The 13,515-nt window shown below is 45.9% G+C and overlaps 3 protein-coding genes across 3 annotated transcripts in view; 1 reads left to right on the top strand and 2 right to left on the bottom strand.

Moving 5' to 3' along the window:
- The window catches only part of LOC119393810 (dymeclin), a 31,335-nt gene extending 28,004 nt beyond the window's left edge, over positions 1 to 3,331 (bottom strand). Inside the window, exons 1-4 of the mRNA XM_037660979.2 lie at positions 3,179 to 3,331; positions 2,773 to 2,930; positions 2,059 to 2,205; positions 2 to 123 (exon numbers count right to left, since the gene is read on the bottom strand). Of these exons, the coding sequence (XP_037516907.1) occupies positions 2 to 123; positions 2,059 to 2,205; positions 2,773 to 2,912 (409 nt within the window). The 5' untranslated portion in view covers positions 2,913 to 2,930; positions 3,179 to 3,331. The remainder of the gene's footprint in view (position 1; positions 124 to 2,058; positions 2,206 to 2,772; positions 2,931 to 3,178) is intronic.
- Positions 3,332 to 5,408: 2,077 nt separating this feature from the next.
- Positions 5,409 to 6,365, top strand: LOC119393815 (peroxiredoxin). The gene has a single exon (XM_037660994.2). It carries the CDS (start codon positions 5,506 to 5,508, stop codon positions 6,205 to 6,207), a length of 702 nt encoding a protein of 233 aa, XP_037516922.1. The 5' UTR covers positions 5,409 to 5,505; the 3' UTR covers positions 6,208 to 6,365.
- A 383-nt stretch (positions 6,366 to 6,748) lies between these two features.
- Positions 6,749 to 11,593, bottom strand: LOC119393816 (mite group 2 allergen Tyr p 2). Its single transcript, XM_037660995.2, has 4 exons — positions 11,431 to 11,593; positions 9,817 to 9,915; positions 7,728 to 7,906; positions 6,749 to 6,855 (listed from the first exon to the last, which is right to left on the bottom strand). The coding sequence occupies exons 1-4, from the start codon at positions 11,513 to 11,515 to the stop codon at positions 6,775 to 6,777; spliced, it is 444 nt and encodes a 147-aa protein (XP_037516923.1). The 5' UTR covers positions 11,516 to 11,593; the 3' UTR covers positions 6,749 to 6,774.
- Positions 11,594 to 13,515: the final 1,922 nt, after the last annotated feature.

Below are 13,515 nucleotides of genomic sequence, written 5' to 3'. Positions count from 1 at the left end.
CCTCCTACGGTCGGTGCCTGAAATTGCTTTACAACATTGTCTTCAGTAACGGTGACTATGAAGTACTTCAGGATGAACCGTATGATAAACAAGGCATTGTACGTCTGCCACGTGAAGATGTTGCTGTGGAAAGAAAGAGGCTAATGAAGTGCACGGCACACTATGAGAACTAAGTTTTTGCAACTACATCTTTGACCCGGTGGCTTTTCAATTGCTGGAGATTGAACTGGTACGTCCAGACTGAGCAGTTTCGGACTAATGTCAAAAAAACACCATGCAAGTCAATGATGAATAAGCCACATTACTAAATGTCAATAACTATTCTGGTGACATGTCAACAGTGAAAATTCTGCATTCAGTTCCAACTGAAACAAACGAAAGGACACATTTACTAAATTGACATATTTTACCAACCATGTTGAACATAAAGCCAAACAAAACGCTGCCTCCCAAGTTACAGATACCAAAAGGCGTCACTGTAATACACTCAAACCTCATTATAACAAAGTTGCATCTGCCAAGAAAGTAACTTCGTTATATCCGAAAATTCGTTATAAACGTTTATTTGTAACACTGTAGCTATGACAAGACTATCCTTCATTTACTTCGTTGTAACCGATAATTCGTTATATCTGTGTTCGTTATAACGAGGTTTGTGTGTAAACTCAATACCCATTTGCGCTTCATGATTAGCACACTAGTGTTACAAGTCAATTGAATCATTAGTGACTGCAAGGCCATTACTCAAAAGTTATCTACCTAAATTTACCATTCAGAAGGGTGCTACAATAACCTAGTTGGTGAAAGAGATAAGCTATACTGCAAAGCTGCTGCAGTTTCCTAAATATGCAAGAACAAAAGCAAACAGTGGGCTAACAAGTGCTCTGCATTTCTTCAGGTATACAATTACACGCTTGATCAAAATACAGCACACTCGCATTCAAAGAAAACAAGAAAAGAAAAGTGCTAAAGGTAATTACGCGCACTCACGTGCAGACTTAGCTTCTTGCCCCCTTGTCATACCCCCCTGTAGCTTTCAGCATGCTCGCTGGGACGAAAGTGAGAAAGCACTTAAGAGTATGCGACAAATCCCTGTAACTCCATTCGTACTCGACGGATTCTAAAAATTTTTGTGGCAGTCAATTTGTGAGGCAATAAACTCCAATAGTGAGGTCAATCAATGATTAATTGAAGAAGCGTTGCGGGGCCCTTTTAAAGGGACACTAAAGAGAAACAATGGATCAGTTTATATTGATAAATTGTACTTTCAGAACTATAATGTCGTTAATTTCACCATCATAGGTGCATTAATAAAGGTGGAAATGAAGTTCAAAGTTTCATTTTTAAATTTCGCGCCATAATCTCCACGCGTGACGTCACGGATTTCAAAGTGTACTTATCGTATTTTGGCGCCATTGGCTCAGCAAAATTTCCTCAAACTTGGTATGTTAACTCTTTGGCCTCCCTCAGAGGACAGTTTACTTCATTTTTATCGTTTAGAAACTATGTAGGCCCTAGTAGACGCCGTCAAAATATGTGACGTCATGGAGAATGGTGCGGAAACTTCAAGGTGGCATCACCACCCACATTTTATTTTTTGCGCGATTTCTCGTTCTTGCTTACTAAGCGTCTTCTCGCAGCAAGCGTGGTGTTTTTGGCATCGTGAAAGAGTAGTTTACTAATACGAGAAAAATCGTTTTGCTCTTTAGTGTCCCTTTAAGGTGTACCTTTTTCATCGTAGTGGATACTCTCTAAAAATAAACGGTCTATACATCAGCATCCATTGGCCACTTCTCCTAATCAAGGGTGTGGGAAATCAGAGGGAGACTGTGTATATTACTTAAAAGAAAAAAAAAAAGATGTGCTGTGTGTCAAGGGTGATATGCCCTGACATATACATAGGAAAAAAAAACCTGACTTGTTTCTGCAGCGTTTTTTATGACAGCACCAGGCTTGTATATGCTTTGCTGTCCTGTACACAGGTCCAAGCATCCAGGGGCAGTGACGCATTGTTACACCTGAAACTTTGCAATGAAAATAAGCGACAATAAAACATACTTGTCACATTGTGCCGACGCCTTCAGCTCAAGTGCTCGGGTCAAGAACACACTGACCAGAGCACTAAAATTGCCCGAAACTGCATTGTTCTGCAAAAGTGTTTCAAGCAGCGGCTCCAAGGAATTGTCGAGGTAGCTGTACTCCTCCCTGCAATAAAGTAGATGAAGAAGTGCTTCTAAATCGCGTTTGCTTATTTCGATGCAGTAACTCTAGTACAGTTGAACGCCTCTCCAGCATAATGGTCTGTATAACGATGGATTCCTTACGCGCGAGTTATATCACGAGCGTTACGGTACGTGACTGTTACATCGAAGTTGTGTTTTGAAGGTCCTGGGCACTTTGTTACAAAGGATTTTGAATGTATTAACAAGAAACATGAGCACTGTTCACTACGCTTCGCACCTGCTTGTACTTTAAATACCTATATATGATTCTGTGGATAAAGTGAACAAAGAACTGACAAACGTAACATATTTGTTTAACCAATGCCGAACATGGCCAGCTAGCGGCATTTCTGGTTGAGGCGCGTCAGACGTCCATGACCTTCTGTTGTCTGCCAATGATGGTGAAGAAAATAACAACGCACCTTACGAACTTCATGGAGCAAATACCCAGCGCCATCCGAATCTCGTACGCAACTTATGTGCAAACGAAGGCAAGCGAAACCACTCTTGACACGAATATACGACGTGACGAAAATGCTAGCCAGCTTACCCAGTCCTTGGCGGTCGAATAGTGAATGAAAGCAGCTGGTTCCAAAAGGGGTCATTTGGCGTGATTGGCTCTTTGCTAACGAAGCGCTGAAGGTGTTCGTTCTTTTTCAAATCGTGGAGAGAGCTTGTTGCCGTCCCCATGTCAGCGATTGATCAGCCCTGTGAGAGCAAGGATTTTCGTGAGATGTAGAATTTACAACTGATCGTGCGACAGATCTGACAGTGATATTCGTGGTTCCATAATTAGACGTCACTTTAGAAGACGGTCAGCGTCATGGGAAGAGAGACGGGGGCCAAGAGCACAGTAGGCGTCCCGTTATACGCGAAGTACGCGGCAAAGGCGTGGTGATGAAACAGGTCGGGAAGGGTTTTTCGCTTAACCGACAGCTCAGAGCACAAATACGAACCTCAAGGGCGATGCAGCTGCTTCGTCGCTCCCATTTGGACAGCCACAAGACTGCCAAAAACACGGAAAATCAACGCCGGTGGTATGGCCCGAAGCGACCGCAAAAACCTACGCGTGGATACGTGCTCGGTTACGTAACATATCCGCTTCCGCCCAGCGATTGCAGCGTCCTCGCTCGAAAAAAACACGTTAACGAGACTTCGCGAGAGTCTAAAGATCAAGACTACAGTGTTCTAGAAGTTTATAGTGCGCTCACTGAGCGGCGGAGCGTGACGCACTTCATGTCGCCGCCGACAGGCGGCGCGGCTCACAGCGTCACCTGAAACTTTCAGCGGGTTGCAGGGCGCGGATAGCGCGCGTTGTTGTTTTGCGCGCAAGAAAAGTCAATCATACGGTGCGCAACTCACGGAAGTTCTTTTGATGCAAGTTTTCTGTGTGTTGTGGAATGAGTTACTGTCGTTGTGACTGATTTACGGAGGGCGAGCGATGTTTTAAGCGGCTATTGCATAAATGAATGCTCCTCCACGCAGCCGCTGCAATAACAGGGTGTGTAGTTGGGGGCGTTCGTTTTTTTTTTTTTTTTCCTGCTGATCGATACGATTTTCAATGCACTTTCGCCACTGTACCTATCATAGCGACTTCACTCCCGCCTTTCGAGCCCCACTATGCCGAATATAAACAACGCCTCATTTTAAAAAATTTTTCGGCGTATATATGATCTAGCTGGTCTGTCTAACTAACCCACTTCATGTTCTTTTTTTTTTTTCGCGAATCAATAATGGGCGGAATCACTCGGCTTCGTAATAAATGTATCCGCACCGTACGCTTAAAAAAATTTTATTTACAGACGTAGATCGTACAATTAAGGCTACCAAAACTGCAGTGGACTCGTATACCCAATAAAAAAAATATTTATACATAGTTAATATGAGTACATAACAAGTAACATGTATCACGTGCGTACACATTTTTATTGCACCTTGGAATTGCACCAGCGCGGATAAAACAGGACACGAAGAAACACTCGACAGTGTCACGCACTGACATACTGATTTTATGTACACAAAACACTGCCTATGTATGCGCAAATGTTTGCCATATCACAATATGAATTATCAATGCCGAAAATGTCACTCGTGGTCGAGCAATAAACAGATGTAACAAACGTGTATGAAGATCTGCTAGTCGACTACGAAAATGAAAAATAAAGGACAGCAAGAAACGCCGGCGATGTTTGCAGTCGACAGCCGACGACAACGTCGATCTACCAGGAACTGGGGCATCCCAAAGAGAGCCCAATCCCTGTGGACCTCCCCTGCTTCCTAATGAGAGCTACTTCAGCCCCCCTCAACATCTCCTTTTTCTGTACGTCACTATCCAGCCCGTTTCATCCGTCAGTATAGTTCTGTGCTTAGGACTTCGGTAGCGAGACAAGCAGCCACATACCAGCGTTCTTTATTATTTTTTTAGAAGTACCCCTAACCCCCCCCCCCCCTTTTTTTTACTAAAGCACGAGTATGGTTTTGTTGTCACCACCCTCGCGCGTTTTCTTGCTTTTATTGCTGTCATACTTGACTCTGCGGTCACTCCTAGCTTCGTTGGGTCCAGCTGTTTTTTGTTGGCAAACGCTGCCCCAGAAATTTATCTGCACGCACGCTGCATGCTCTATGTGCACGACCGCCGGAGGCTGTAAAAAAGCGCGTCCCTTCCTTCCAGATGCAGCGGCGGGCCGTCTTTGAGACAGTTGCGATTTGCGGATAGACACAGATGCCGATCCTTCAGAAAAACAAGCATATATAAGTGCACTAAAGCGGCGCGCGTGATGCCGACAAAGGTCCTTCAAATGAATGAATGGCGTGAACATGCGCTGCAGGGCACACACTAATGGAAGCAGCAGGTTCAGCTACTTGAGTCAGTATAAAAAAAAAAAAAGAATAAAACGCTCGAACCCCTCCCCTTCTCTTTTTTTTGTGATCTCTTCTTGTGTCATTGTGGTGGCCCTCACCCCGCCATCAACCTCGCGTTTGTTGATACCCCCGCAACTACAGCCTAACCAGCGTATCCCCCACCGACCAAGGGGACGCGCTTCACAGCCCGCGAGAGTTTTCAGGAGAAACTGGCGGCAGCGCCCCTGGCGGGCGCTCAAGCTGTCGACGCGGAGAGGACCGCGGCGGCGCGGCGCAGGGATACGGCAGTGAGCCCACTGCCCCATTCTAGTACACTGTAATCAAGACAATCAAGATTTTTGCCAGTCTCTGCTGCATTTCACCGGCCGGCGTTTGTATTTCCTATCTTGTTTGAAAACTGGGCAGTCCAGCAATTGTTACCATGTCGCGTGTGTTTGCCTCGGTGCTTCGGCGTGGCATTTCGTGTGCCGTTGCCAGTGCGTCTCGCAGTACGGGCGTCCAGACCCAACGCTTACTCCACGTTGCACCCAGGCTTCTTGCTCCTGAGGTACAGAAACCTGCCCCGCCGTTCAAGGGTACGGCTGTTGTCGGCAACGAATTCAAGGAGCTCTCCCTCGCCGACTTCAACGGGAAGTACCTCGTCCTGTTTTTCTATCCGCTAGACTTCACTTTCGTGTGCCCGACCGAGATCATTGCATTCAGCGACCGCGCCGACGAGTTTAGGAAGCTGAACACCGAAGTTGTTGCTGTTTCCATCGATTCGCACTTCTCCCACCTGGCGTGGGCCAACACTCCGCGGAAGAACGGCGGCTTGGGCGGCGTCAACATCCCCATGCTCTCTGACCTGAACAAGACCATCTCTCGCGACTACGGTGTGCTCGTCGAAGGCGCAGGAGTGGCGCTTCGTGGACTGTTCATCATCGACCCCAAGGGCGTCGTTCGACAGATAACCATCAACGACCTTCCCGTGGGTCGCTCGGTGGACGAGACGCTGAGGCTGGTTAAGGCATTCCAGTTTGTCGAGAAGCACGGGGAAGTCTGCCCGGCGGGATGGCAGCCCGACTCGCCCACCATCAAGCCTGACCCCAAGAAGTCGCAGGAGTACTTCAACAAAGTTAATTAGGAAATGCGAAACTTTTACTGGAACAAAGTGAACGATGTCTGCATGAACTGTAGCAAGTGTTGTTGGCCTGCGTTCATTTTATTGCTCGGATAGGCCTCACGTTATAACCATATTTTCTGTAATAAACCGGTGACACGGCAATATGTTTTCGTTCAGCATTCGCAATGTCCTGTGTGCTTCGTGTTGTTTCTAACATCGGGAGCCAACAGCATTATACCAATTATTTTGTTACACCTAATACTTTTTGAACAAGCTGGCGAACAATTCTTTGAACCTTTATTGCTGAGAGGAAGGTCAGTTAAATAGGAAAATGAAGACAAGGAATATTCAGTTTTCTGTCTTCTGCTACGTTAGCTTTCCGTGGCCTAGGGAGTTAGCGGTGTGCTGATAGTCATATGTTCAAATGGCACAGTCGTTTTGTCTGTGTTGCTAACCATGGTTTGCTAGCAATTGCAGCATATACGTTTTCCCCCCATTTATGGCTCACAGCTCCAACTCATTACCAGCACTTTATTTTGAAATACGATGTGGATGGTGTTCCGGAAGTGTTCCTTTGCATCTGTTCAATCAGACCAGTCTGACAGGGAACAAGACGCATGCAACTGTCCCCCTTGTTCCGGTAAGCTTGAGCTTGGCTGTTGTGTTCAGCTGAAACAAAAAACAGAGGTGTTAGGGTGTCTCTTTTTATTATTGCCAGTTATGATCATCAATAACAAAGTAAAATACACTGACATGCATAAGTTCAGTCTTGTGCCCAGGACACATTGGCAAATGGAAGGGCAAACAACGGACACCTCTCTCACCACATTTTACAGCCACTACTCTTAGAGATCAAATGACTTTCATTAATGACACATGACTCTACCTTTGCTCCTCTATCCTTCAGCTACTTGTCACACAACCGCTCCTCCCATAACTAGCTGAGCTTCACTGTGGAGACAATGATTGCCAATTTCTCAATTGTAAGCTTACGGATTTCTAGTTCTCAAGCACTGCTGCTGTAAAAGGCAGTAGTGGCATGTGATCAATATGTTGCACTGTCATGCCTCATTTGAATTGATAGCTAGAGAATCTTCAACGAAATAAATCGAGGGTGTGACGCCAAGTTAAAAACGGAATATTGTTTAAGAAGTTTTTCTTTTCCAGACTTTTTTTTTTCTGTAGTTCAATGGAAAAGCATTCTGCAAAAAAACTTGTTCCTGCACTGTCTCTTTGAAAGCAGATGCCATATATGTTGTAACTTCCCCCAGTGTCCGCAAGGTCAAAGCTGTAGGTACATGTTTTATGTTTTAACACAGAAATGCGATATTAAGTGCAAACAAGAAACTACAGCAGTTGCGCATAGGTGTAACCACATTACCATTTGGCTCCGATAGATTCTGCTCACACAAAACTTCAAGTGTTTCATTTGTGTGAAGTTTCGTTTAAGTGAAAGAAACAAAAATAACAAATAGCTATTTTCATTGAGATTTCAAGCAGTTGTGAAAACTATAAGGCAACAGCATCATAAATGTAATTACCTTTGGGTAAATAGGCTTCACTTCCAGATCATAGTTGAATGTGTAATCGGAGCCCTGCTGTATGGGGCACTGAATACCTCTTCTGCGGCAGCCATCTTTATCCGTGGTGGGTAGACGGAGCTCAAGATCATCTTCAAGAACAGCGCTGATGCCCACCATTAAGGTAGGAGAATGTTGATCTGCGAACAATAACGTTTCTTGGCATTCTGTGCTGAAGCATGTTATGTAGCGTGCATTTTAGGAAACCATAAATAGTGTAATAAGTTTTCTCTCTTACAGAAGTTAATTATGAGGCAAGAGGTGTTCCATGTAGAGCTTGCACTCATAAATTGCAAGAGCTTGTGCATAAATGGGCAACGCTGATCAAGTGAAGCCTTTACTTGACATAACGTGATTTGTAAAAATTTTTTGTGTTTATTTGCAGTGTCGTTGATTCTCAAAAATCAATACATCAAACCAAATGTGTCGAAACGCTTCAAGCAATGAAATAACGTTTTTGCCAAATTTTAGCCTGTTCCTACTGGAAAGTGCAGGTAAATAAATGGGTCACAGGGAAACTGGTGCGTTGAAGTGGCTTGAAACTTATTCAAGTTTTGTTAACTGCATTACCAGGACGGTTTGAAGAGTAGGCCATTATAGTTGTACGAAAATGCACGTTGCAGGGTCTAATAACTTCGCAAGGTCAGATTTGGTTTCACTAGAGCACACACTGAATGGGCTCATTGTACACAATAAATATGTACACAAGGGCTGGTGGCAAAATCCACGTGGGCAAAAACTACTGAATTTTTCTTCACCCTTGATATACGTTTTGTGTTTTTGGTGCAGCAAATTTCACGATTTAATTTTTCCCGGGCTCCACAGCTGGAAAAACTGAATGAGGTGTGGTGGCAAAGAGTGCAAGCGTGTACAACGCTTTGAAATTTTCGAAAGTTTTGTACATATCCAGTCGTTTCCCATTTTAAAGCACTGTTGTATACCTTTTGCGACTAATGATGCGTTAAAGCTTGTCAATGAAATATGTACGAGCTGTGGCGGGGTTTAAATAAGTCTGCTACCTGCGAAACCCGGCTCCGTGTCGCGCGCTTCTCCGTACTATGCTGCGAAGCAATGTCGCTATGAAGAGTATATTAACCATATTACCTCTATGCTATGAAGAGCGCAGCGGCAGAACCTCCGGTCGCCGTTAACGCGTAAAGGCCCGAACACACGTACGCGTTGCAGCGCGTCAACGCGTACAGTCACGTGACCTGTGCAGAAACATCACATATGACGTTTACAACAACCACAATTTGAATGAAATGGAAGGGTTTTACCTGGCGTTGCATAAGTATTGTTATTTTGCCAGTGTCAGTGGTTGATGCGTGTCACCGGGGGGCCTGTATTGCGCTACTTCGCGGTTCTCACTAATTTGCCTGGATCCCTTCTGCCAGAACCAGAGCCGACAGCGACATGCCGCTTTACCAATCACGTCATTCGTCACGTTACTGCTCGGGTCACTTGACTGACTTGACTCTCCCGCATGTGACCAGAGAACACCCATGATGTGACGCCGCGCGTCACTGTACGCGTACAAATTCCACAGCCATAGACTGCGCAGTTTCTCACTCCCCACCACTCCCTTACTGGACCTACCAGACCTATACCCGTTAGAACTTAGAGGATTGGTTTTGTACAAACACACTTGTCGTGCAGTAGGAACACCGTAACAAACTAATACTTCACATGTTATTATTTTCAACAACGGAGGATCGCATGGACTTGACTAAATAACGGCAGCTGAGACAGAACTTTAGTACCGTAAGTTCTCGTTACGCGCATAGGCGTGCGCACAGGGGGGGGGGGGGGGGGGCGCAAAGTCAGCCCCGCACACTTGACATAATAGCGAGGGGGGGGGGGTGGTGCTGCGATGGAGGGGGCGCAATGTCAGCGCCATGCATTGACATAATTAGGAGGGGGGGGCGCTGCGACAAACCTTCGCCCTCCTGAAGGGGAACCCTGCGCACGCCTATGGTTACGCGAGCTTGGAGATGGCTGCATTCCTCAGAGGGTTGATAATTTTCCTGCGGGAATGTTTGTGGCTGCTTACTTGAAGTAAATGCCATGTTGATCCTTGCTGTATCCCCTCGCTTTATCGCACACGGTTCTGACGAGCAGGGCTCTATGAGGACGGACTTCACGGTTCCACCTTAATTTGAAAAAAAGAAAGAAAGAAGCAATAGAGGAAATGTTTCACTAAAACGCAGTGCTTGCACAGAACATCGTGTTACTGAAGCCAACACCGTTATTCATCGCTCGTCGCCAATGAAGGCGCATCTTGCTCAGCATATATGCTATGCTGTTTGCCGCGATTCCCGCCGCTAGGACTACATGCTTCGGATCCAAAACTCGTAACAATTGACTCTCAACCACGCATTGCTGCCAAGAGGTGCAGCAAAGCTCCGATCTTCGGCTCTGAAACTATATGGGCCCAAATTTCACCCACCTGCTCGATATTTTCTCAATATGTCTCGACTTTAAAAGAGCTTCAGAATGTATACAATAGCGGGTCTTGCACCAATTTTTGGTGCAAATTTGCCTAGTAGCATAGGACACGTGCTATTACGCACGTGGCACGTGCCCTGTGTGTCAGAGCCTGGCCACATATCTGCTGCAATTTGCAAGCCTTCTGATAAGCTATAGCAGGTGCGCCGGCCGTCCTTGGTTGGGCCACGAAGAATTTTCGTCAACTTCAATACTTGCTTTTCGAGGACGCTGAAATTGGTGCGTTCGTGAGATGTACAACGACATATACAAGCACTACCATCTATCGAGACGGAAGCGGCCCCTGCCTCAATCTTCATTGTGCGGAGGTCAAGCAGCCATCCTAAGACTCTTACAGACAAAATCATGCCCTAACCCTGCACATCTGCACACTATCTACCTAGACAGATACTGCAACTCCAATTGCCCATTTATGCGGTTTTCATGCAGACCGAAACCACGTGCTCTTAGGGCGTACCTCTTCCGAAGAATGGTGGTCCGAACCATAGGCGTACGGCCAAGGGGGGTGGGGGGATAGTCTGCCCCATATGTTTACTCAGTTATGGCTGCGCAGGTTCTTGACGATAATTGCGACCGAAGGACCCTGATGTTGCATTCCAATAACTACTTCCCATCTTTACTTCAGGAGAGCCAGGGACCAAAGGCAGACCATTCTGAGAAGCACGTCATGGCTTCATTTTCATTTTAAAAAATCCATTTTGAAACATGTGCTTTGGGCTCCATCAAAGGAAGGGGTTGCGATGAAGCTTTACCCCCCCCCCTTCCTAATGGGGAACCCTGCACATGCCTATGGTCCGAGCACATCATGAGCCAAGACCCTAGACTTCATCTGGCCATCCAAAGGGCCCGCGAGAGGGCTGGCAGGCTTGGTTTGTCGGTCGCTTTGTGGACCTAGCCGGGACGCTTCGGCGCTTATTGTGTACAAATCAAAAGTTATTTTCTTAGTTATCTCTCTCTTAGTGTAACATTCTGCTGCAACGAATATCCATTTTAACTGCCACGCTTGCGTTCAGATATTTTGTTTCTGAAAGCCTACTTAGCTCTGGCAACAGTTCAGTCCCATTTCTCACGCCAGAATGTGTACACACGTCCGGAACAGAAAATCTCTAGGTTAAACAGCAAACCGCACACATCCATAGGCCACGTCGCATACACTCACCGCAATTCTTGAACGAGATGTTTCGGACCTGTGCCGCCGCCGCGCTCAGAGTCGCGACGAAGACACCAAGAGCGATGCCGTTCATGCTTACAGCGAGTGCGAGCCGACGACCAGACGAGAGACGAATATTCGCGCAATCTCGAATAAGTGGCGTGTCAGCGCCCAACGCTTAAATAAGGTTGCTAGCGGAGCTCCAAGGCGAATGCCGAAGTGATGCTATTCCTCCTGCAGCGTCCTTTCATCACGGTTGAGTGATCTTTACATGAATGTACGTCTCCTTGGCAGCGACAGCTATGTGGCTGTACCCTGTCACAGAGCCGCTAGAGAGAAGACGGTTTTTTGGTACGTAGGTGCACTCGTGTTCAAGTGGCTTCATACTTCATATCTTCCGGTCGTTTATTTGCGAGGCGTGACGAAAGAAATAATGTGAACGGGATGAAAAAAAAGAAAAAGAAGCTGTAGAAGCAAAATGACCTCTGTATAGAATCAAGCATGAGCTCACTTAATAATAGTTAGTGAGCCGGTATATTCATGAAGCAGCGCGCAAAAGACTTAGGCATCAGTTGCAGTCCAGCGCCTGTGTTTGCGTCTTCCTTATGTGTGCGTGAATGTTACTTTTGTGCGCTGCTTCATCAAGTACGAATATTCGGCAGAGACGAACACGCCTGGTTCAAAAGGACGGATTAAAGATTTAGGACCCTTGTCGCGAGTAAGAGCCCTAAGTTTCGGAACCACTGCTCTATTCAACTCATTCAGGTTGGCGATGTTACAAAAGGGAAATGGTTTGCTGCTTACACCCTTGAGCAACTGGCCAAATCACGGCCTTAGAAGACCTTGAACGCTAAGAAACTCATGGGTCCTTTAGGCACCTCATCCACCTCAGTCGACTCGAAGGCGTAAGCCATAATCTTTTTCTTCTAAGTTGATGCGCTGAGCCTCCCGAGGCCCCCTCCTAAAGCTTTCTGCAACTAACGTGGTTCTGCAATGCCTCCAGGATCAGAGTCATTGTAAGCTTTCTGCACCTCACCTTGTTTTGCACTGCCTCCGGGATCGTCCCACCTTTGCTTTGACCAAGCAATGATGTCATCTGATGACATCAGTGTGTGACGTCATGATGACGTCATTACGATGTCACACATTCTGGCGATGTGTGACTTCATGATGACGTCAAATGGTGATGTCATCACGTGATGATGGTTTTTTGCATCACTCGTGTCGACGCCGCCGACGCGGGACGCAAGTCAATTGTCGCGTTTGATGAGGCATCTAAGGCTTTCGCCAAAAACTTTTCGTTATATCGAAATTGCTTCATTCAAATCATCGGCTTGTTTCACGAAGTTTCGCGAAGTGACGATAGCATGCAGCTATGCGTATACCCTTATTATACTCCGTGATATAGGCTTCCCAAGCAACGCTTTGCGGCGCTGCTGTGTATGCTATGTGGCGATATTCACCCAGGTATACGTGTGGGCACGAGTCTACATGAAGCCTTGGGTTTTAGGGACAACAATGGAAAGCTGCACACGTCCGCGATAGAAATAAGTAAGAGACGGTTAGAGTATTGGTGGCAGAAAAGTAGAGATAAAGAACAAAAATAAATAATGGGGGAAAAATAAGGTCATTCTGCCTTAAGAGGCAGAGAGATGGACCGTGAATTTATATTTTTTTTTGGTATAATAACATAGATTTAATCAGTGTAGATGGGGTGTTGGGCCAACATGAAACAAAGAAGCTTTTTTTTTTTTTTTCCTTCAAGCCTGGTGGCAGACATGTCGCCGCCCCGTTTTAAAGGGGATGCTCATAGCATCCATCCATGAGCGTCCCCTTTATAACGGGGCGGTGACATGTCTGCCACCATGCTCGAAGAAAAAAGAAAAAAAAACTTCCTTGTTTCATGCTGGCCTAATACCTTATCTACATTGATTAAATATATCTTATTATACAAAAAAAATATAAATTCACGGTCTATCTCTCTGCCTCTTCAGGCAGGCAGACAGACAGACAGACAGACAGACAGACAACGAACTTTATTGGATCCTGAGGAGTTACGACCCCCTAACGGGAGGCCGTTGTAACTGCTGGCCG

Source organism: Rhipicephalus sanguineus, chromosome 5 (assembly GCF_013339695.2).
Source record: "Rhipicephalus sanguineus isolate Rsan-2018 chromosome 5, BIME_Rsan_1.4, whole genome shotgun sequence".
In the NCBI taxonomy this organism is placed as follows: Eukaryota; Metazoa; Arthropoda; class Arachnida; order Ixodida; family Ixodidae; genus Rhipicephalus; species Rhipicephalus sanguineus.
Note: the sequence above shows the minus strand (reverse complement) of the source record. Positions and strands in the feature narration are given on the sequence as shown.